At 45.0% G+C, this 24,739-nt stretch overlaps 1 protein-coding gene across 1 annotated transcript in view; it reads right to left on the bottom strand.

The window, feature by feature from the left end:
* The window catches only part of fhod3a (formin homology 2 domain containing 3a), a 68,501-nt gene that overhangs the window by 4,765 nt on the left and 38,997 nt on the right, over positions 1-24,739 (bottom strand). The window contains exons 4-27 of the mRNA XM_066668030.1: positions 21,907-21,974; positions 20,148-20,253; positions 19,613-19,707; positions 19,376-19,487; positions 19,199-19,293; positions 18,961-19,104; positions 18,396-18,616; positions 18,168-18,200; positions 16,127-16,237; positions 15,206-15,448; positions 13,171-13,218; positions 12,196-12,330; positions 12,013-12,063; positions 11,438-11,634; positions 9,964-10,317; positions 9,864-9,872; positions 8,834-9,657; positions 7,381-7,539; positions 7,099-7,281; positions 6,765-6,884; positions 6,490-6,651; positions 5,132-5,322; positions 4,014-4,215; positions 924-947 (exon numbers count right to left, since the gene is read on the bottom strand). Coding sequence (XP_066524127.1) covers positions 924-947; positions 4,014-4,215; positions 5,132-5,322; positions 6,490-6,651; positions 6,765-6,884; positions 7,099-7,281; positions 7,381-7,539; positions 8,834-9,657; positions 9,864-9,872; positions 9,964-10,317; positions 11,438-11,634; positions 12,013-12,063; positions 12,196-12,330; positions 13,171-13,218; positions 15,206-15,448; positions 16,127-16,237; positions 18,168-18,200; positions 18,396-18,616; positions 18,961-19,104; positions 19,199-19,293; positions 19,376-19,487; positions 19,613-19,707; positions 20,148-20,253; positions 21,907-21,974 — 3,887 coding nt within the window. The remainder of the gene's footprint in view (positions 1-923; positions 948-4,013; positions 4,216-5,131; positions 5,323-6,489; positions 6,652-6,764; positions 6,885-7,098; positions 7,282-7,380; positions 7,540-8,833; positions 9,658-9,863; positions 9,873-9,963; positions 10,318-11,437; positions 11,635-12,012; positions 12,064-12,195; positions 12,331-13,170; positions 13,219-15,205; positions 15,449-16,126; positions 16,238-18,167; positions 18,201-18,395; positions 18,617-18,960; positions 19,105-19,198; positions 19,294-19,375; positions 19,488-19,612; positions 19,708-20,147; positions 20,254-21,906; positions 21,975-24,739) is intronic.

The raw sequence follows: 24,739 nt of genomic DNA, 5'->3' as shown, positions 1-24,739 counted from the left end.
ACCGGGTGAGTGAGTGAAACTGTCCACAGGTGTGAGTGACTGGGTGAGTGTGTGAGGGACTGGGTGAGTGTGTGAGACTGTCCACAGGTGTGAGTGTGTGAGTGACTGGGTGAGTGTGTGAGTGACTGGGTGAGTGTGTGAGGGACTGGGTGAGTGTGTGAGGGACAGGGTGAGTGTGTGAGTGAATGGGTGAGTGTGTGAGGGACTGGGTGAGTGTGTGAGACTGTCCACAGGTGTGAGTGTGTGAGTGACTGGGTGAGTGTGTGAGTGACTGGGTGAGTGTGTGAGGGACTGGGTGAGTGTGTGAGTGACTGGGTGAGTGTGTGAGGGACTGGGTGAGTGTGTGAGACTGTCCACAGGTGTGAGTGTGTGAGTGACTGGGTGAGTGTGTGAGTGACTGGGTGAGTGTGTGAGGGACTGGGTGAGTGTGTGAGTGAATGGGTGAGTGTGTGAGGGACTGGGTGAGTGTGTGAGACTGTCCACAGGTGTGAGTGTGTGAGTGACTGGGTGAGTGTGTGAGGGACTGGGTGAGTGTGTGAGTGAATGGATGAGTGTGTGAGTGACTGGGTGAGTGTGTGAGGGACTGGGTGAGTGTGTGAGTGAATGGGTGAGTGTGTGAGGGACAGGGTGAGTGTGTGAGTGAATGGGTGAGTGTGAGTGACAAGGTGAGTGAGTGAGTGACTGGGTGAGTGTTTGAAACTGTCCACAGGTGTGTGTGTGTGTGTGAGTGAATGAGTGACTGGGTGAGTCTGAGTGTTCGAAACTGTCCACAGGTGTGAGTGACGAGGAACATCAAAACATCAAAACATCATTCCAGTGTGTTATTTCATGAAGAATCACTGTTAATTCACAAACAGCAGCATTAAAGTTAAAGCTTTAGATATTAGTGAGAAATACTGCAAACAAACAGCACAAAGTCTCACCTCATTTTCTTCTTCATCATCAGTCTACAGAGAAAACACAGACAGGACATAAGACTCAACACGCTCAGAGGAGAACACTAACCTCTGACTTTGTTCATCAGACTCAACGCACTCAGAGGAGAACACTAACCTCTGTTCATCAGACTCAACACACTCTGAGGAGAACATTAACCTCTGTTCATCAGACTCAACACGCTCAGAGGAGAACACTAACCTCTGTTCATCAGACTCAACACACTCGGAGGAGAACACTAACCTCTGTTCATCAGACTCAACACGCTCAGAGGAGAACACTAACCTCTGTTCATCAGACTCAACACGCTCGGAGGAGAACACTAACCTCTGTTCATCAGTCTCAACACGCTCGGAGGAGAACACTAACCTCTGTTCATCAGACTCAACACGCTCAGAGGAGAACACTAACCTCTGTTCATCAGACTCAACACGCTCGGAGGAGAACACTAACCTCTGTTCATCAGACTCAACACGCTCGGAGGAGAACACTAACCTCTGTTCATCAGACTCAACACGCTCAGAGGAGAACACTAACCTCTGTTCATCAGACTCAACACGCTCGGAGGAGAACACTAACCTCTGTTCATCAGACTCAACACGCTCGGAGGAGAACATTAACCTCTGTTCATCAGACTCAACACGCTCGGAGGAGAACACTAACCTCTGTTCATCAGACTCAACACGCTCGGAGGACAACGCTAACCTCTGTTCATCAGACTCAACACGCTCAGAGGAGAACACTAACTGCTGTTCATCAGACTCAACACGCTCGAAGGAGAACACCTCTGTTCATCAGACTCAACACGCTCGGAGGAGAACACTAACCTCTGTTCATCAGACTCAATACGCTCAGAGGAGGACACTAACCTCTGTTCATCAGACTCAACACGCTCGGAGGAGAACACTAACCTCTGTTCATCAGACTCAACACGCTCGGAGGAGAACACTAACCTCTGTTCATCAGACTCAACACGCTCAGAGGAGAACACTAACCTCTGTTCATCAGACTCAACACGCTCGGAGGAGAACACTAACCTTTGTTCATCAGACTCAACACGCTCGGAGGAGAACACTAACCTCTGTTCATCAGACTCAACACGCTCAGAGGAGAACACTAACCTCTGTTCATCAGACTCAACACGCTCGGAGGAGAACACTAACCTCTGTTCATCAGACTCAACACGCTCGGAGGAGAACACTAACCTCTGTTCATCAGACTCAACACGCTCGGAGGAGAACACTAACCTCTGTTCATCAGACTCAACACGCTCGGAGGAGAACACTAACCTTTATTCATCAGACTCAACACGCTCAGAGGAGAACACTCACCTCTGTTCATCAGACTCAACACGCTCGGAGGAGAACACTAACCTCTGTTCATCAGACTCAACACGCTCTGAGGAGAACACTAACCTCTGTTCATCAGACTCAACACGCTCAGAGGAGAACACTAACCTCTGTTCATCAGACTCAACACGCTCAGAAGAGAACACTAACCTCTGTTCATCAGACTCAACACGCTCAGAGGAGAACGCTAACCTCTGTTCATCAGACTCAACACGCTCAGAGGAGAACACCAACCTCTGTACATCAGACTCAACACGCTCAAAGGAGAACACTAACCTCTGTTCATCAGACTCAACATGCTCGGAGAAGAACACTAACCTCTGTTCATCAGACTCAACATGCTCGGAGGAGAACACTAACCTCTGTTCATCAGACTCAACACGCTCGGAGGAGAACACTAACCTCTGTTCATCAGACTCAACACGCTCGGAGGAGAACACTAACCTCTGTTCATCAGACTCAACACGCTCGGAGGAGAACACTAACCTCTGTTCATCAGACTCAACACGCTCGGAGGAGAACACTAACCTCTGTTCATCAGACTCAACACGCTCGGAGGAGAACACTAACCTCTGTTCATCAGACTCAACACGCTCAGAGGAGAACACTAACTGCTGTTCATCAGACTCAACACGCTCAGAAGAGAACACTAACCTCTGTTCATCAGACTCAACACGCTCAGAGGAGAACGCTAACCTCTGTTCATCAGACTCAACACGCTCGGAGGAGAACACGGACCATTGGGGAATGTGCCTAGATGTGTTGTGTTAGCTATCTGGATTAAGTGATGAGGGGAGAGGGGGGCAGCCCCATCTTCCTACCCTCCCGCGGTATTGAGCCCAGTGTAGCAATGGCAGAGGCTTTATTCTCACTGTGGACCTCAATGGACCACCAGTGGACCTCAGTGGACCATCGCAATGATTTCTGAAGATGTTATTTTAAGGTAAAAATTCTGTGTTGCTTTAAAGCAGATCTACTTTGATCTACATTTGAGAGTCATTATGAGTAACTTTATATCATCAGTTATTTAAGAAGAATTAGAGACTCTGTAAGGACAACAACACAACACCACAGACAGTTATTAAACTACTGTTTTACAGACACCAGAGTCACTGTGTCAGAGTCACTGTAATAACGTTTTAAACATGACTGCCCCCATCTGGTAGTGACCCTCAATGTACAGTACTGTGCACAAATCAAAAACACACGTTGGTAGGTGGATTGGCGACTCAGAAGTGTCCTGTGCGTGAATGTGTGTGTTGCCCTGTGAAGGACTGGTATTCCTGCCTTGCGCTCAGTGATTCTGGGTAGGCTCCGGATTCAATGCGGCTCTGAATTGGATTTCAGACAATGAATGAATGAATGAATGAATGTATTTTCTTAGGTGCCTAAAACAGCACAATGCTGTTAATCTCATTACTCTTTTAATATTAATACAGAAAAATAATAATACATTTGTTCACAGGAAGGAGCTGATGAAGAGGATGAAGATGTAGAGGAAATAAACTGGTGTTTTCAGTTGAGAGTTGGAGGAAGAGTGAGAAGAGGAGAGGCGGAGAGATTGTGATAATGTGTTCCATAGTTTGAATTTGGGGAAGTAAAGAAGAGCCGCCTCAGAGGACGGGGAGGCAGAAAGGGCACAGGAGTTCTGCCAAATAAGGAGGTACCTAGATCAGTCGTAATGAGAGTTACTGGATTATTGTTTACCGTGTTCCCGGGTTTCCCCACAGTGGTGACCTCGGTGATCATTTTTCCACGGGTTTTGTTGCGTTCCCGGTGGTCTGCTCGTTTCTGTTTCTGCTGTAAGATCCGCTCCCGGGTGGTCCGATATTCCAGAGCAAACTCACTGATGATTTTACTGAAGCGCTGAACACTTATCTCCCTCACGGTATACGCTGGGAGACCCAGATACAGCAGAAACGAGTGGAACCTGAAGAGAAAGCGGCAAAACATCAGGGATTTTGCTGAAAAAGATTCCAACATCAGAATTAGTTTTAAAGTTACTTTCTAGAGCATTATTATATGTATGATTGTAGGGTGAACTCACACAGGGGCCTTGCTCAAGGGCATCTCAGCTGTGGATGTTGAGGATGGACACAATGCTGTCACTTACTCCCAACCCCCTGGCACCTTTCAATCCCAAGCCAGCGTCTATACTTAAAGCTACTCTTGTACCCCGCTTGATATTGTTTTACAATAAATCTATGTTTAAGATACTATTATAATATCAACATATCATGTCAAAAACATTATACTTTTCTATTACACTTCCTGTGAGAACTGCAATTGTATACATTTATTAAGCCCTTCCAAATCTCAGAAACAACAAAAGCATCACCGGGGGAACCATTTGTCTACTTGTGCCAGCTTCCATAGGACTCCTGTTATTTTAAAACAGGGATGTTCTTGTGAGAGGACACTCCAACCTGAAGGAACCTGGTAACTTGCCCCTTAATCAAGGGAACATCTTTCATCCTGCAAAACTTGAACATGCAATCTTGCAAGACCACTATGAACTCACCACAGATGAGATATGGACAGTCAGGAGAAACTAAGACATGCTGAGGGTTGTCTTTTTTGTTTGTGTTGACTAAGCATTCAGGTTTCCCAGGACACAAGGCATTCCCTCTCTTAGGGACAAGGTCAAACTCTTCCTTCAGGTTGGTGTTCTCCCCTCACCAGGGGGTCCCACTGTTTGCTCATTAGAGACATCCTGAACCGAAGAATACAATCTCAGGAGTGTCTGGAGTCAGTAGTAGCACTTATCTATCCCGTATAAACTGATGACATACCCACCTGTTCCACATCTCAAAAAAACAATGAAGATACTATATGTGTGTTCTTACCTGTTTATGATGCGTCTGTGTACTATTTTCAGTATTATGATCCGTTCTGCACACTCCTTCAGGAAGTCACTCATCCTCTGCTTCAGCACTGGCTTCATTTCGTGTTTGGCAATGACCTTGAGATTTTCCCATGATGTTTTGCAGCGCCGCTCCATCTGAGACAAATTTTCCTGAAGCTGATCAAAGTCCACCTGCAGATCAGACTCATTATTAACATTAAACCTTTTATTAAAACGTTTATTTAAACTAGTTTTATCTTCATCTAACTTATCTTCTCCTGTTTCATCTGTATTTGACTCTTATTAAGCTGCCTTACATTCACCAGCCCCAATTATAAATGCTTTATCCTAACCTGCCTCTACTTGGTCTACTTCACCTAGACATGCTTAATTTTGACCTTTTGACCTGGTTCATAGATAGATCATTTTATTGATTCCAGACAAAAAATCAAGATCCCAGAGGGAAAAGCAAGTTTCAGCTCGACCTGCTTCATTTTGAACTACTTCATCTTGACCTGCTTCATCCTGCCCTGCTTCATCCAGACATGCCTCATCTTGACCTAATTCATCTTGACTTGCTTCATCCAGACATATTTCATCTTAACCGGCTTCATCTTTTCCTACTTCATCCAGACATATTTCATCTTGACCTGCATCATCCTGACCTGCTTCATTTTTACCTACTTCATCTTAAACTACTTCATCTTGACCTGCTTCATCTTGACCTACTTCATCTTGACATGCTTCATCTTGAACTAGTTCATACTGCCCTGCTTGATCCAAACATGCCTCATATTGCCCTAATACATCCTGACCTGTTTCATCCAGACATACCTCATCCTGACCTGTTTCATCCAGACATACCTCATCTTGACCTGCTTCATCCAGACATACCTCATATTGACCTGCTTCATCCAGACATACCTCATCTTGACCTGCTTCATCCAGATAAATAATTCATCTCGACTTACTTCATCTTGACCTGCTTCATCCAGAAATGCCATACTTCATATTGATGTACTTCAGTTTGACCTAGTTTATCTTGGTCTATTTCACCTGGACCTACTTCACTTCTTCTTTACCTGCACCAGGACATTTTGATGGTATCTCATGAATGTTCCCCTATCTATTGATTTAGACCTTCATCTAGATTTACATCATTTTGACCTGCTATATCTTGACCTATTTCATTTGTACCTACTTCAGCTTACTCTACTTTATCTTGGTCTATATCACTGGACATACTTCACTACTTCTTTACCTGCTTCAAGGATCTGACGTGTTAAATGTGTTGCCAGGACATTTGGAAAGTATTTTATGAACGTTCCCGTATCTACTGGTTAGTGTCTGTGTTCTCACTTTAGCAGAGCGGGTGGTGGATCCTATCTCAGAGTACAGGTCCGAGCTTTCAGGAAAGTTCTCCACCACCGCAGAACAAGCATGGTGCAGCAACGACTGCTTATGAACTGTGTCCTTCACCTCAGGAACCTTCTCCAGGTAACTCAGGTCAAAAGCCTTAGCCTAGACACGCACACACACACATTATATAGAAGTATATTTGAAGAAAATGTATGCTTTTCCTGAGTGTGTGTGTGTGTGTTTGCGTTTATGTGCGTAATGTGTGTAGTTCTCACACTGGAGTTGTTGAGGAAGTTTCCGATGGAAAGCAGTGTTGATAGGATGTAACGAAATGTCTTGTTCCTCTCCAGCTGTTCCATGCTTTCCTTCAGGTCCTGTAGTGGCTCAGCTACTTCCTGCCACAGTGGAAACACATGTAAGAATGAGTTAAATGTGCAGTCATTCCTTTTTTTCCACTGACTTGTCTTCACATCCTGGAAACCCATCACATTGACCTCTAGTGGTTGAGTTGAGTCAGAGGTTCTGTAGTTGATTTTTAACGTAAAAGCCCCTGCAGGGGACCCTTTCTGTGGAGCATATTTATGTTTATGTTTATAAATGGAAGCGTACATTCTCCATGGCCTCGTAGTCCAGTTTAAAGGCCCAGAGCTGCAGGCGAGCAGTCAGTTCGCTGATGGACGACAGAGTGAGGAGGAACTGCTCTGCACTGCCCAGAGGAATGTCTGGGTTCAACAGCTGAGCCTCATGGATCTTCTGCTTTTCTTCCTCTGTAGGAATCATTGTCAGGATTTTCTACAGAAAAGGAGTTTTAGACAAATATATTAAACACATCAGTGAATGAACAGTGTTGGAGATACAAGGTTCTGCCCTGGGGGGACAGTCTGTGCTTACCTCGATGCCCTCCTTGTTGAGGGCATACTCGTCGAAGTTGAGGATGGCTGATTTGATTGTGCGTGGAGGCGGGAGCACAGTCAGCCCGATGTTGATGGCGTTACTGCGTTTGGAGTCCAGCACAATGAGTTCTTGCCTCTTACCATCGGCTGCGGTCTTCTACCAAACACAGACATCACACACAGTCAGCGCAGTCCCACCACATACGTGCCTTTGACCCCTGACCACAGGTCAGTCTCCAATCATGAGCAGCTCCCATGCCCAGACAAGCAAGCACAATGACCTCCTGCCTCTTCCCATCAGCTGCAGTCTTCTATCAGCCCCAGACCCCAGACACAAGGCCAAACCCCTATCACAGGTCAGCCCCTGAACCCAGACCCCAGACCAGACCCCAACCACAGGTCAGCCCCAGACCCCAGACAAGCCCCCAACCCTTCTTGGATCTCCATCAAAACCATGAGGAACTAATCCTCCTCATGGCCATGTCCCAGCTTCTATTTCACAGCTGTTAAAGGTAAACAGTGTAAGCCACATTGAGTCTGAGGATGAGGAACAAGGCAATGTTTTCTCTGAGAGTGAGTTTTGAGCATTAGAGAGCAGTAGAGATCAAACATCCGCAGCGTCCCGACACATCAAAGCACCACGGTCAGCTGGCCTGAGGAACATCTGACCAGATGTAGAGGCTAAAAGCCTGTGAGTTGGAGTCGTCCACATAGCAGCTTCCTGTGCAGTGAGTCAGACAGGATCTCAGTTACATAAATACATAAACAGACCTCCGTACGCACCTCACTGGCAGGAAGACTAGACCACCGAGGGGTCCTTCCTAATCTTCATCTCCTTATATCCCATCTCATCTTATCTCCACTCTTTTCCTCTCATCCCCTTCCTCATCATATCTCCTCTCTTCTCATCTCATAAAATCTCTCTTCATCTCACCTCTTCTCCTATCATCCCATCTGTTTTATTTTTCTCATTAACTCATTTCCTCTCATCATACATCCACTCATCTCCCATCATCTCCTCTCCTCTAATCACTTCCCCTCACATCCAATCTGCTTTCTCATCATATCTCCTCTCTACTCTCATCACATCTCATCTTATGTCATCTCTTCTCCTCTTATCTCATCTAGTCTCATCATATCTCCTTTTGTCATCTATTCTCCTCTCATCTCATCTCACCTCATCACATCTCCTCTCTTCTTATCTGCTCTCATTTATCTCCTCTCCTCTCATCTCATCACATCCTCTCTTATCCAGTCTCCTTCTCTCATCTTCTCTCATCTTATGTCAGCTCGTCTCCTCTTGTCACATCTCGTCTCATTACATTTCTCCTCTCCTCTTGTCTCCTCTTGTCTCCTCCAGGGCCTCCTCTCAGTTGGCTGGGCCTGGTACGCCTCCTTCTCTCTAGGTTGATTTACAATTGTTAATCATAAGATACAATAGAGATTGTTACCTTGGTAGTGGGCACCTCTTTGGACTTGGTCTCAAACAGCGTCTCCAGTTTGGCCGTGTCCAGTTTGACACAATCCAGTTTGGACCAGAGAGACAGGTGACCCCTCCTGTGCCCCAGGAACTGCCACTCTGCCGGCCGGACCTCGCTCCAGAACAGACGGATGGTTTTCCTCTTCTTCTGAAAGAGGGGGACCTCTGGTTGGGGTGGGGGCGGGGCAGGGGCAGAGAAACAAGGCGGTGGAGGGGGAGGCCGCACCCCAGAGGCAAACTGGGGAGGGGGAGGGGGCAGATTAAAGGGGCAAGGAGGGGGTGGTGGGGGCGGGGGTAGGTTTGAACTTCCCATCAGATCCCCAGAGTCTAGGATGTCCTGATCGTCCTCAGCGACCAGATCGGTGAAGTCGATGTCTCCGATGCGGAGTTCCCGAGGGCTCGCCATCAGCTGATCCCAGATATGATCCGACTCCTTCTTCGGAGGAGGGGGAGGAGCCTGTGTGGGCGGGGCCTGCTGCTTCTCAGGACTTTCCTCCTCTCCCATTGGTGGAGAGCTCAGGCCTTTGACCAGGTCTCCGAAACGTTCGGCGAAAGCGCGGACTGTCCCTCCCTCCAGCTTCTTCTTCTTTTCTTCTTCTTTATCGTCCTCTGCTAGGTACTCCCTCGTTCCTCCACTTTCTTTTTCTTTCTCTTTCTCCTCCTCCGTCTCTTCCTCCTCCTCCTCCTCAGAGCGCTGTTTGCTGCCCTGAGAGTACAGCATGTCCAGCATGAAGAGCTTGCTGTTCAGGATATCACTGCACTGCTCACTAGCGCCACCTTCCTGACCGCTGGGACCTGCAGGACACAAGGACCCTCCATAAACATCAGACTGTCTCCTGTTCTTAACCCGTCTCATTCGTTTGCCCTCCTTACCTGCCTTTCCTTCTCTTCTTGCCTTAATCTGTCCCCCTTGGACACCTATCTTGCCTGTCTACCCATTCCCTACCGTCTCTCCTATCCCTCACCTGTCTACTCGACCCTTATCCACCACCCTCCACCACCTGTCTCCCCTATCCCTCCTGTCGTCCACTCCTCACCTGCCTCCTCTCCATCATGTACCTTCCCTCGTCTGTCTGACTTCTTCACATTTTCATGTCTCACCTGTCTCTCCTTCGTTTGCAGGCGCTCTCTCGTCTCTCTCCAAAGTGCTGCTGGAGGAGGAGATGCTGGAGGCTGAGCAGTTGTCTTTCTCATTCACTTCTTCATTCTGTCGTTCTTTATCACTCAGTATCTCGCTGTCCTCTGCCTCAGCATCTGGAACCTCTGGCTCTGACTCTGCCTCTTCCTCAGTTAGCCCCTCCTCTTTCTCTCTATCAGTTTCTTCCTTTTCAGCACTGATCTCCTCCGCTTCTTCTCGTTCTTCTTCCTCCTCCTCTTCCTCCTCCTCTTCCTCCTGTTCTGTGGGCTCTACTTCCTCTTCCTTCTCTGGTTCTGGACAGGCCTGGAACTCCGGTTCTAGAAGAAAAAAGAGGACAACTGTTACAGAAAAAGCATGAATTGGAATGGGATGTTCAAGAGCAGCTGCACATGAGCCTAAAGTCGCCAAGCCCAATGCCATGTGTCAGCCAGAGGGGTGTGAAGTGTCCAGATACTTGTAGTCATGCAATGGACACCCATCAGCCATAACATTAAAACCACCCGTGTATCTCTCCCTGGTGCCACCTGAGGATGTTCTGTGTTCTCTGGCACCAAGTCAGCATCAGCAGTTCCACTCATTTCTGTAAACAGAGGGATGGATCGGACCGGTTCCTCCAGCTTCTCCCACAGACTCTGGACTGTACTGGGCTCTGAGGAATCTGGAGCCGAGTCCACACCTAGAACTTGGTCCTGGTCCTCAGACGGTTCCTGGACAGTGTTTGTGGTGTGGCGTGAAGTGATATCCCGCTGAGAGGGGACATTGCCATTAGGGACCACTGCTGTCGTGAAGGGTGGGCTCCATCTGCAGGATCCGGGTCAGAGGGACATAGAGATGAGCTCCAGAACCCAGGGTTCTCCAGTAGAACATCAGCCAGAACTCCACAGGAGGATCCATTAGACCAGGATCCTTACTCTCGCCAATATCTCCTGCTTCCAATAATGTTATTCACTTCACCCAGCAGTGGTTTAACCTTGTGGCTGATGAAGTCTAACAAACCCTCTCAAAATCCAGAGTTCACCGTTTCAGGGAAAAGTGAGGAGTGTGTGTGACCGCATGCAGGCAGGAAACACAGAATTGTGTGTGTGTGTGTGTTTACAGTGCTGTTCTTCATGACTCACCCTTTCTGAGCGCTGCACATGTTATAGCTGTGTTTTAAACTCAAAACACTAAAAATACACACTGAACTTCATCAGAAACTCAATAATAATTTGTCAATTTTACCTTCTTTCAATAATTTTAACAATTTTCTCATTAAATAAAAATCCTTAATTTATCCTTGCAAATGTTTAGTTTCCATCCTTTGAAATGTAACTAAATGTCAGTTTGAGTAATATTTACAGTGTAATAATTCAACCCACTCTAAGTTTTCCAATTTCAGGTTTTGGGAAATTAAACACGACATTTCAGTGAGGTTTAAAGGAGCTGGTGAAGACTCACCTGGCTCAGACTGCAGGTCAGCTGCTACTGCTACGGCGATGGGTGTGTCCTGGTCATCCTGTGATGTCATAGAGGTGGGTGTGTCACTGCTGGGTGACTGACAGGTGTCAATCGGACTTGGCTCAAAGTCTCGAGGAGATGGACGAGTTCTGTGTCTCTCGTATTCCTCCGCCGCCAGTCTCTCTACTGCCTTAAGCCTGAGAAACAGACAGAGATAAATAGAAAGAGGGCATTAGATTGAGAGAGAGAACAGATAGAGAAAAAGAGGAAGAGAAAAACAGTGAAGTAAGAGAACAGAGAGTGAGACAGAGAGAGATTAAAGAATTTGAGTAAGGTGTGTGATGTTTAAATAAAAGAAGTTTGTTCACTCGCTCTATCTCTCTCTCTCACTTTCTTCAGTTCTCCACTGTACTCTAAACAACATCTACACTCCTTCATTCACGTCCCTAACTACATCCCTCCCTCTGCTTCTCTCCATTCCTCTCTTCATGGGAGGAGTCTCTGGGTTACGGGTGGTAGTCTTGGTCAGAGAGGGACACTACACAGTGAACAACACACTTCTCACTCAAACCCACCTTTCCTCTCTGGCCAGCCGAGCTTCTTCCAGGTTCCCCACATACTCTCGACTACAGAGAGAGAGCGAGAGAGAGAGAGAGACAGAGGAAAGAAGAAAGACCACCATTATTAATCATGAATTAATAATAATAAGATGAATCAATAGGCTGTTAGTGAATATGAATAATGAGAGTAATATTAACCTGTGTCGATTTCTCTCCTCCCTCTCTATCCGGTGCAGTCGCTCCTCTCGCTCGACCCTGCGCCTCTCTCTCTCTGCTGCCAGTGACTCCTGATGCTGTCGATAAGAGGATGAGAGAAGACCACCAAGAGGAGGCCTGAGAGAGAGTGAAAGGAGAGATAGAGAGAGAGGATGGAGTGTTAGAGAGAGGTAAACAATAAAATACCTAGCTAGATGGTTTCTGCTAGCACGCCTATGGGCTTTTCAATTCTGGAGCATTGTTTCAGGACCCACTGTTGATGTTTAGTCTAACGAGTAAGGCCTTCTGTCCTGACCAATGGAGAAGGCATTTGGCTGAAGCTGCCTATATACTAAATAATGATTGGATAGATTTCCATCAGGTATTTGAACCTAAAGAAGAACAATAAGGGATCAGACTGATTTCAGGACTTTTTAAAAACAGTTATGTGCAGGGGTTGTCATGCTGAAGTATATTTTATGAACTCGTAGGTTCGTTTGTTGCAGGGTCGGTATACATCAAGAGACAATCAGATGCTTAGGGTATTAGTGTGTTTATTGGACACCAAACGCGTAGAGGTTAATGCATTGTTGTAATGATAAAGGTTTGTGCATGAGGTCTAGTCAGTGGCTGTGGATAAGGAGGACAGTTGGAAAATAAATACTCTGTAAATGTGGAATGGCGAATGTGTGTGGAAAACCTATGGCCCTCAGCATGCATTAACGGTGACAGTGGGGCTAAATAAAGCCTTAACCACCAGGGAGTCCTTTGTGGGTTTACACTTAAAGAGGTGCAGCTCAGATTAAAAGGGTGCTTGGAGGTGTGGGGCTGGGACGCTGGACCCTGGTGTTGAGCATTCTGGAAGTGTCGTGAGAAGGAGACTGGTAGGAAGAGAGTGTGGTGGGCCCTATGCGTGATTACAGAAATGACAATGATTGTATTTAACTAAGTGTGACAGGTGTGACAGTGTACGTTCACCTGTCGTTCTGCTGCTTGGTGGGAGTCGATGGAGCAGCAGAGAAAGCTCTGAGAGAGAGAGAGAGAGAGAGAGAGAGAGAGAGAGAGAGAGAGAGAGAGAGAGAAAAGAGTTTAAATACCAACAGACTTGTGTAAACTGGAAATTCAGAACAGGAGGAAAGTGGTGAGAAACTCAGAGCAACATCCTACTACATAAACACACACACACACACACACACACACACACACTTTGCGAGATCTTAAGAGTGTTTTTTAAATAGTGATTTAGTAGAGTGAACTGAGAGTTATAATACTGACTCTTAAAAGCATGGTTTTAATTCAAAACGTGATTTTCTTGCAGTATTCTGTTAAAAGAAACGTTAACGTTTAAGGAAATGTTTTAAACAGTGATTCAGTGACCTGAATGAATCAAGTCAAGTGCTTTCTCAATCTCAAAGAGATTTTAGTAAAGTAACCTGCTTTAAATGTGATTTTAATTCAGTGACACATTGCTGGCTGTTGGAGGTGCTGAGGAGTAAAAGAGATTTCGGGAAGTGAAACCGTGGCTGAAATCTTTTAAATATGTTATTTGTAAAAAAGGTTCAAAAGTAATTTTCATCAAATATTTTGATTTAAAACTGATATTAATAACATTGTTTTAAAGGTGTTGGTCATAAAGTATATTTGTTATTAAATGGAATTTAAATAAAGTGATGTTTTAAAAGTGATTTTAGTAAAGTGACATTGTATTAAGAGATTTAAATGTAGTAATAAATACATGAATTCTTTTAAAAGTGAATTTAATAGTAGGTGTGTGTTCAAAGTGATTGTGTTCAAAGTTATCTTATTAATTATGATTTTAATGTAGTAGGGTTGTTTTAAATGAGAATTAAGTAAACTTTAATTAAATGTGATTTTAATTTAGTTGAGTTATATCAGTGGCACAGCAGGTAGTGTCTCTGTCACAGCTCCAGGGACCTGGAGGTTGTGTGTCGGTGAGGAGTGTGGTGTGTTCTCCCTGTGTCTGCGTGGGTTTCCTCCGGGTGACTGTCTGTGAGGAGTGTGGTGTGTTCTCCCTGTGTCTGCGTGGGTTTCCTCCGGGTGACTGTCTGTGAGGAGTGTGGTGTGTTCTCCCTGTGTCTGCATGGGTTTCCTCCGGGTGACTGTCTGTGAGGAGTGTGGTGTGTTCTCCCTGTGTCTGCGTGGGTTTCCTCCGGGTGACTGTCTGTGAGGAGTGTGGTGTGTTCTCCCTGTGTCTGCGTGGGTTTCCTCCGGGTGACTGTCTGTGAGGAGTGTGGTGTGTTCTCCCTGTGTCTGCATGGGTTTCCTCCGGGTGACTGTCTGTGAGGAGTGTGGTGTGTTCTCCCTGTGTCTGCATGGGTTTCCTCTGGGTGACTGTCTGTGAGGAGTGTGGTGTGTTCTCCCTGTGTCTGCGTGGGTTTCCTCCGGGTGACTGTGAGGAGTGTGGTGTGTTCTCCCTGTGTCTGCGTGGGTTTCCTCCGGGTGACTGTGAGGAGTGTGGTGTGTTCTCCCTGTGTCTGCGTGGGTTTCCTCCGGGTGACTGTCTGTGAGGAGTGTGGTGTGTTCTCTCTGTGTCTGCATGGGTTTCCTCCAGGTGACTGTCTGTGAGGAGTGTGGTGTGTTCTCTCTGTGTCCGAGTGGGTTTCCTCCGGGTGACTGTCTGTGAGGAGTGTGGTGTGTTCTCTCTGTGTCCGAGTGGGTTTCCTCCGGGAGCTCTAGTTTCCTCCAAAAACACACGTTGGTAGGTGGATTGGAGACTCAAAATTGTCTGTAGGAGTGAGTGTATTGAAAGTGATTTAATTGTAAAATAGCGTGTTAATTTTAAAAAAGTGGTGTGTGTTAAAACTCATTTTAGTAAAGGGCTGTGTGGTCTGAAGAGTAATCCACAGTTAGAAGTGAAGCAGTGGTCAAGGAGCAGAAGAGTCCAGTGATTCCTGGAGGTGAAGGGATCAGTGTTGGTGACGGAAGCTCCACTGTGAAGGCAATGTTGCACTGCATCATGGGAGATGTAGTTTTGCCCTCAGAGGAAGTGTACCTGTTGCTTGGCTCCTCCTCTTCCTGCAGGTCATAGGAGAACAGGTGAAACGGAGAGTGCGGAAGGTACGGTAGGCGCTGAAGTGGACGAGGGGAAGTGACCGTTGAACAGGACGGTACGCTAACGGTGGATTTACGGCGAGCTAGCAGTGATGCTAACAAAGATGGCTCCTCAACAGCACCCCCAATGGACTCACTGGGGGTCTTCATCTTCATCTTCTCCTCCTCTTCTCCTTGAGGTTCACTGGATAAATGACATCCCCACAGAGGGGGAGGGTTCAGCTAGCAGTGGCCATTCACTTTAATTCACTGTTAGCCACATTAGCATCTATATTAATACATTTTGTTACATGTCCTGGGAAAAATATTTTAAAGTGTTATATTATTTTTCTTATTATTAATATAACTTAATTAAAGTGATATGTTCTTATTTGATTATTTCTTAATTTCTATTATTATTTTCTTACAGAATTATCGAAACAGTTACCGAATTCTGATTATATTTTTTCAATTAATAAAAAATGTTAATTATAAACATTGTTGGTTCATATTACTGTTTTTAAATCATATTAGGTTTTTAAATATTGAGTTAATGTTTTCATGATTGTTGTGGTCATCAGAGTGCTGCAGAAAGCTCTAGAAAATCTGCACAGCATTGAAGCTCTACAATATCATCATGGTGAGGAGGAGCCTGGTGAGAGAGGGGGAAGGGTCTGGGAGAGAGGGAGGTGCCTATGAAAAACAGAGGAGGAGCCTGAAGTTAGACAGCAAGGAGGGGGCTTGCGAGAGAAAGAGGAGCCTGGGACCGAAGGAGGAGGAGTCTGTGGAGAGAAGGAGGAGAAACCAGGGGATAGAGGGAGGAGTTTGTGGAGAGAGGGTGGAAGAGCAGGTGGACTGGGCAAGGCAGCAGGGGGCAGGATACCTGATATCACTCTGATTAAAGGGCTTATACCCTCCCTCTTCATCCCCATCACCATCATCATCCTCAGACTCTGTGACTGGAGTCTCATCCTCATCCTCACATTCCTCCTCTCTGCCCAGGAAGGGACGGAGCGAGGGAAGAGAGGACAAAGGCAAGACATGAAATGATAAAACAAACCAGGAAAGAGAGTGTGTGTGTGTGAGAGAGAGTGTGAGAGAGAGAGAGAGCAAGAAAGAGAGAAATAATCTAAAATGAATATAAACAGTGAAGTATTCTGAGATCCAGTTGCAAAGCATTGTGGGTAGCAGGGAGTCTCTCATCTGAGGTGTGAGGTGCACTTTTAAGGGTGTGTTAACACATGTAGTCGAGTTGGGTTCCCTTGGTTTGTACATTTCAGTTCTGGTTTGGTTCGAGTTCACACTGAAACATTTAAAACTGAGCGTAGCATTTGAGCGTAATGTACTTATTGGGGTTGTGTGTTCCAGTTTACCAAGTGGAAAAAGCAAGAGGTGATAAAACAGATTTTGGTTAAACAGAGTTTGGTTGGTTCAGATACCTTTGGTTTCTATTGCGTTCACATTTGAAATGAACCGCACCAGAGTTTGTGTAGAAACTAGTTTTAAAGCAAGTTTTCACACGTATTCTAAAAAAGTGCACTAACAGAGTTATCACAGCAAGGTTTGTTTTAAATGAACCAAAACTAACAAGTGTGAACACACCCCAAGGGAATATCCACGAATCAGAAAAAGAACATTGGGTTGTCACTCACCACACCTGGCCCTACCTGAAATCACCTGGCCCTAAATGACTTCACCTGGCCCAACCTGTACTGATCTCATTGTACCTGAACACATCTGACCCTACCTCAGCACATATGGCCCTACCTGTACTCCTCTTGCCCTACCTGTACTCCTCTTGCCCTACCTGTACTCCTCTTGCCCTGCCTGAACACATCAGACCCTACCTGTACTCATCTCATTGTACCTGAACACATCTGACCCTACCTGTACTCCTCTTGCCCTACCTGAACACATCTGACCCTACCTGTACTCATCTCATTGTACCTGAACAAATCTAGCCCTACCTGTACTCCTCTTGCCCTACCTGAACACATCAGACCCTACCTGTACTCATCTCATTGTACCTGAACACATCTGGCCCTACCTGTACTCCTCTTGCCCTACCTGAACACATCTGACCCTACCTGTACTCATCTCATTGTACCTGAACAAATCTAGCCCTACCTGTACTCCTCTTGCCCTACCTGAACACATCTGACCATACCTGAGCACATCTGGCCCTACCTGTACTCATCTGGCCCTACCTGAACACATCAGACCCTACCTGTACTCATCTCATTGTACCTGAACACATCTGACCCTACCTGTACTCCTCTTGCCCTACTTGAACACATCTGACCCTACCTCAGCACATCTGGCCCTACCTGTCCTTCTCTTGCCCTACCTGAACACATCTGACCCTACCTGTACTCATCTCATTGTACCTGAACAAATCTAGCCCTACCTGTACTCCTCTTGCCCTACCTGAACACATCTGACCATACCTGAGCACATCTGGTCCTACCTGTACTGACCTGGCTGTACCTGTACTCACCTGGCCTTACCTGAACACACCCTAAAGGAATACCCACCAACACTGGGCCCTCACTCGCCTCACCCTCAGCAGACTTTACCTGCTCTCACCTGAACATAACTGTTCTCAGCTGACCTCATCATGTGACCTTGTCTGTCAGACCTTAAGTGTTTTCAATGAACTTTAACTGTTCACACCTGAACTTACCTGCCATCACCTAAACCTACCTGCACTCACCTGTTCTTAACTGTTCTCAGCTGACCTTACCTGCTCTCACCTGGTCCTGGCATTGCCTGACTCTTGATTGAGAGACAGTACAGAGGGAGATATGGAGGGATGGTGAGTAGGAGAGGGGGCTAAGGTCCAGCACAGAGTAGAGGATGTGTGGCTAACTCTAGCACAGGTGGCTAAAGCTAATACAGCAGCTTTAAGAAGAACATAGACTTACATCACGGGAAGGTGTTTCGACTCACATACCACTCTAGAGCACACACACACACATGCACACACACACACATACACACACAGACACACACACACACACACATGCATGATTCTGGATCATTCTGAAGTTATTGTCTGTGAATACAATAATATTATTATTCACACTCATACATGTTTAGGGGCTGAAAAAAGGAGAGTGTTTCTGATAAAGTGGCCAGTGGGCGTGGCTTACCTCTCATTCACGTCCCCGTTAAAAGGCTGGACATTTGTACGGTGAGGAGAGGCAGGGCTTAACGGTGAGGCAGTTCCATTTCTAACCAATGAGTGCCTTCGACTGCGGCGTCTCTCTAAGCCCCGCCCCTCAACCCCGGGCACACTGGACCGTCGGCGCTCTCGGCTGCCAGTGGGAGGAGCCTGACCATCGTCATCACCGTCCTCGTGTCGAAGGGTTGCCTGAGGACAGTTTACATGGGTCAAGCTCATGTCCAAAACTTTGTGGACACCCTTTAACATCTGGCCAAATGCCAGAAGATCCTCACAACAGTGTTCCTATATCTAGTGTATCAGTTTATGCTCCATAGTCCAGGCCTCCCTGATGGGGACGGCTACACTTTCTGAAGCAGCAGTTACACTGACCCCAGTGGCCTGGAAGTGTCAGAGTCTCTGTACTAACTCCGTCTGTAAACTCAGCAACCCCTGTGTGGGAGACCCGCTCTATGGATCATAAGCTGGTTCCTTCAGGGATGACTGTGTCTGGTTCTTCATCTGTTGGGAGTCCTGCTCCAGAAGACCCTCACCTCATAGAGGTTGAGCTGCTCCAGGAGGTCCAGGTCCGTCCCTTTGCGCCCGATGTATCTGCGGGTCACCTCGTGTATGCCCTGCTCCTCCAGGAGGTCCACCAGGTCGTAGAAGGAGTCCTGGTCCGGCAGAGCGGACAAGGTCTGGACATGGAGATGTGGAGGACTACATTAGTCTATTTCTGTAGCCGACTGAAAGGTTTAGAGACTGTGTGTGTGTGTGTGTGTGTGTGTGTACCTTGTTAATGAGGGTCATAGTGTACACCAGTAGCTCTGTGTCCACTCCATCCTTCTCGCTTAAAATCTCCATCGCATTAAACCACGGCTTCTGACCTAAACACAGACAATCACCAACAGTCAGTCACTCAATCCATCAATAATCAATCAATGAATCAGTCAGTGTGTGTGTGTGTACCTCTCTTCATGTCCACAGTGTTGATGGCTTTGATGAGGAGACAAGCGTTTGACTCTGAATACTCCACAAACACCAACAGCAGCTTCAGAGCGGTCTTTACTACCAGACGAAACTACACACACACACACACACGAGAGAGAGAGAGAGAGAGAGAGAGAGAGAGAGCAGGTTCAGTGCTTCAGTAATGAACTGGAATGATGCTGAAATATCGCGATGAACTGATTGGAATTTGTTTACCTTTGATCCAATCAGAATGTAGAGCCACTGGATGGTTTCAGGATGATCTATGACCCCGTTCATGCCATCCACATAGAGCATGATCTGACCTAGAGCTACACACACACACACACACACACACACACACACACACACAGGTTAGCATCATTATCAGTGTTCATTATAGTGTTGTTAGCTCTGGCGGTAATAATGAGGTTGTAGTCATTAGACCACTGCCTGCAGCAATAAACTCATCCCTCAACATTGGATATGTCCCTAAACCTCTGAAACTAGCGGTAATCAAAGCAATTATTAAAAATCCCGACCTTCTTGAGCTCGCAAACGGCATTCATAAAGTCATTCAGTCTGGGCTTAGGCCAAATCACAGCACAGAAACAGCACGCCTAGGGGCTTGGTTTCTACACCTGTTGCCATGGAAGTGATTGGAAACCTGAATTGAACTATTTGGATTAGTGAGTGAACACTTTTATAGTTTACATGTTTATCATTGGACAGCAACAAAATGAATGTAGAAATGTGGCTGTGGGTGGTGTACCTCTGAGGATGTAGTTCTGGTAGTTCTGATCAGCCTCAGCTCCCACCTTGATCAGACAGGTCAGACCTTCTGCCATCACAAACGCATGAACCAGGTCCTTATCATCCTGCAACACACACACACACACACACACACACATACACTGTGAAACAAGACCCCAGTCAGTCAGAAAACACAGGATTAAACGAGGCGTTCTGATTGTGCTCCACTTGTGCAGAGACTTTAGAATGGCCCCGCCCCCTCGTTTGAGTCTGTCCAATCACAGCGCTGGACCCGTGTTTATGTGAGAGCGCAAAGACGAGGTTAAACTCAGCAAAACAGACACAACGAGCGCGGAGAAATAAGAGCACTGAGTAAAAACGGAGAAGAAAGAGAACAGAGTGAAAACGGCTAAAAACCAGAGCTTCTGCTCCTCGCTCCTCACTGCTGTGCGCTCGGGGTCGGGGTGAACAGCGAGCGGCTCATTATCATTTAAAGGAACAGGTGCTGAAAGCGGGCGTTCTGAACAGGGCTGTTTACACAGGGGGAGAACACTGCTGTGGGGCTCGTGGGGTTTGGACCAAAGCAGGTCACAGACGCTTCATTAAGAAACAGAACTGTGCTCCACTGTCGAGAAGAGGGTGGGGGGGGTGTTTGTGTGTGTCTCTCTCTCTCTCTCTCTCTCTGCCATGGTGACTGTCCCCATGCTGTGTGTTTATCATCTCCGTGACAACATTCACTCACTGTCCAAACCTGTACTGACCACAGGGTGGCGCCAGAGTCCATGTGTTTATTTCACAACCTCTCTCCATTACCTCACAGCAGTGTGTGTAACAGTGGCGATTGCTCTAAGACTGCAAGGGAAGCTCAGCTTCCTCTAAAATGTAAAAAAATAAGTGATCAAATATATACTGGTGTGTGTACATGTCATTGAATAAATATGCACTACAACACACTCAACTTTTGTTCAGAATCAGCTTTTATCACTGGTAAAGACGCGGCTTTCCTCTCAATCATTCCCACAGCTTCACAGTGCTTTAAACAGTGAGGACGCTAGTTCAACAGCGAAGCAGCGAAGTGCAGGGAAACGAGACGAGTCATTGGATAAATGCTGGGCTTTGTCCCGCCCATCGGACGCTCAGCGTCTCTGGGGGTCTATGGGGCAGTGGGCTGGCCTCGGCTGGTCCCTCGCTCAGCTTCTGCATGATGATTGGATGATCTGTCTGAGGCTGAATCCCTTTTTGATTGACAGCGAAATGAGCGAATCAGCGATCCTTTGGTGTAAAGATCCGTGGGAGCACAGGCGGACACACTTCACATGGGCCAAGGCCGTTTAAGCAGCCTAGCTCTGCTGGCCATTGAGAGGACACTAGTCAAGTCCCTGGAAAAGACGCCTTGTTGGTACGACAGGGTCACAGATCATATTCTTGAAAAGGAACAGAGGGTAGAATTTACGTATAAATAAACCCACACATTTTATGATGTAGGCCAAAATTGAGCTTCCCCTCCTTGAAAGACCAGCATCCGCCACTGATGTGAGTGTATCACTGATTAGCATGCTAGCTCACTGTAGCAGCTGCGGCTGCTGTATCTACTCCACAGTTCACTGGCTTCATTCAGCTCTCTTTCAGCTTCAGCTCGTGTGGCAGTGTGGTGTGGTTGTGGGCAGCTGAGATGCTGAAGAGTGAAGAGTTAAAGACTGATATATTCTCAGCTCCCTCTGTAGGGCGCAGGGGGACAGGCAGCACAGAAGTTTACTGAAACACACCCAGAGTTTTACCTGAAAGATCTGTTTGAGAGAGAACAGTGCTCTCCTGAGGTCCCTCCCATTAGAGTTATACAGCCTCTCTGTGGGGGGGAGAGAGAGAGAAAGAGATCAGTATATACAGTGCATATTTTAAATGTAGATGTCAGAATGTTAACTGAATATCAGATTAATGTCAGAATGTTAACTGAATGTCAGACTAATGTCAGAATGTTACCTGAATATCAGACTAATGTCAGAGAGTTTACTGAATATCAGACTAATGTCAGAATGTTAACTGAATGTCAGACTAATGTCAGAATGTTAACTGAATATCAGACTAATGTCAGAATGTTAACTGAATATCAGACTAATGTCAGAATGTTAACTGAATATCAGATTAATGTCAGAATGTTAACTGAATATCAGACTAATGTCAGAATGTTAACTGAATATCAGGCTAATGTCAGAATGTTAACTGAATATCAGACTAATGTCAGAATGTTAACTGAATATCAGGCTAATGTCAGAATGTTAACTGAATATCAGACTAATGTCAGAATGTTAACTGAATATCAGACTAATGTCAGAATGTTAACTGAATATCAGACTAATGTCAGAATGTTAACTGAATGTCAGATTAATGTCAGAATGTTAACTGAATATCAGAATAATGTCAGAATGTTAACTGAATATCAGGCTAATGTCAGAATGTTAACTGAATATCAGAATAATGTCAGAATTTTAACTGAATATCAGACTAATGTCAGAATCTTAACTGAATATCAGACTAATGTCAGAATGTTAACTGAATATCAGACTAATGTCAGAATGTTAACTGAATATCAGGCTAATGTCAGAATGTTTACTGAATGTCAGTTTAATGTCAGAATGTTAACTGAATATCAGAATAATGTCAGAATATTAACTGAATATCAGACTAATGTCAGAATGTTAACTGAATATCAGACTAATGTCAGAATGTTAACTGAATGTCAGATTAATATCAGAATGTTAACTGAATATCAGACTAATGTCAGAATGTTAACTGAATATCAGACTAATGTCAGAATCTTAACTGAATATCAGACTAATGTCAGAATGTTAACTGAATATCAGACTAATGTCAGAATGTTAACTGAATATCAGGCTAATGTCAGAATGTTAACTGAATATCAGACTAATGTCAGAATGTTAACTGAATATCAGACTAATGTCAGAATGTTAACTGAATATCAGACTAATGTCAGAATGTTAACTGAATGTCAGATTAATATCAGAATGTTAACTGAATATCAGACTAATGTCAGAATGTTAACTGAATATCAGACTAATGTCAGAATCTTAACTGAATATCAGACTAATGTCAGAATCTTAACTGAATATCAGACTAATGTCAGAATGTTAACTGAATATCAGGCTAATGTCAGAATGTTAACTGAATATCAGACTAATGTCAGAATCTTAACTGAATATCAGACTAATGTCAGAATGTTAACTGAATATCAGACTAATGTCAGAATGTTAACTGAATATCAGATTAATGTCAGAATGTTAACTGAATGTTAGACTAATGTCAGAATGTTAACTGAATATCAGACTAATGTCAGAATGTTAACTGAATATCAGGCTAATGTCAGAATGTTTACTGAATGTCAGTTTAATGTCAGAATGTTAACTGAATATCAGAATAATGTCAGAATGTTAACTGAATATCAGACTAATGTCAGAATGTTAACTGAATATCAGATTAATGTCAGAATGTTAACTGAATATCAGACTAATGTCAGAATGTTAACTGAATATCAGACTAATGTCAGAATGTTAACTGAATATCAGATTAATATCAGAATGTTAACTGAATATCAGACTAATGTCAGAATGTTAACTGAATATCAGACTAATGTCAGAATCTTAACTGAATATCAGACTAATGTCAGAATGTTAACTGAATATCAGACTAATGTCAGAATGTTAACTGAATATCAGGCTAATGTCAGAATGTTAACTGAATATCAGACTAATGTCAGAATCTTAACTGAATATCAGACTAATGTCAGAATGTTAACTGAATATCAGACTAATGTCAGAATGTTAACTGAATATCAGATTAATGTCAGAATGTTAACTGAATATCAGATTAATGTCAGAATGTTAACTGAATGTCAGACTAATGTCAGAATGTTAACTGAATATCAGACTAATGTCAGAATGTTAACTGAATATCAGGCTAATGTCAGAATGTTTACTGAATGTCAGTTTAATGTCAGAATGTTAACTGAATATCAGAATAATGTCAGAATGTTAACTGAATATCAGACTAATGTCAGAATGTTAACTGAATATCAGACTAATGTCAGAATGTTAACTGAATGTCAGATTAATATCAGAATGTTAACTGAATATCAGATTAATGTCAGAATGTTAACTGAATATCAGATTATTGTCAGAATGTTAACTGAATATCAGACTAATATCAGACGAATGTCGACTGAATGTCTGACTAATCTCACCCCACTGTGTCCCTACTGTACCCCATGTCCCTGGTGCAGTGTAAGTCTGTGTGGTGTGAGGGGGTCCCTCAGTCCACAGCACTGAAGGAGATGGAGACCCCTCTGATTTGTACCTCTGGGTCTGTACCTGAACCTGCTCTTCTCTGCGGACCATTGTTGGAATGTAAAGTAAAGAAAATTTAAAAAGTACAAAAACTTATCTTTTTGTAGAGCTTTCTAGATTCTTCTATTAATTATATCTAGAACACAGACTGCATGTAGAATGAGTTCTGAACTCTGCCACCCTTTGAAGTTGTAGGTCACACAGAGTACAGCCAAGATGTAGGTCACCTTTCTGTAAGCTACGATCAATCACA

This window comes from Hoplias malabaricus, chromosome 4, assembly GCF_029633855.1.
Source record: "Hoplias malabaricus isolate fHopMal1 chromosome 4, fHopMal1.hap1, whole genome shotgun sequence".
Classification (NCBI taxonomy): domain Eukaryota; kingdom Metazoa; phylum Chordata; class Actinopteri; order Characiformes; family Erythrinidae; genus Hoplias; species Hoplias malabaricus.
This window is presented reverse-complemented; position numbering and strand designations above follow the sequence as displayed.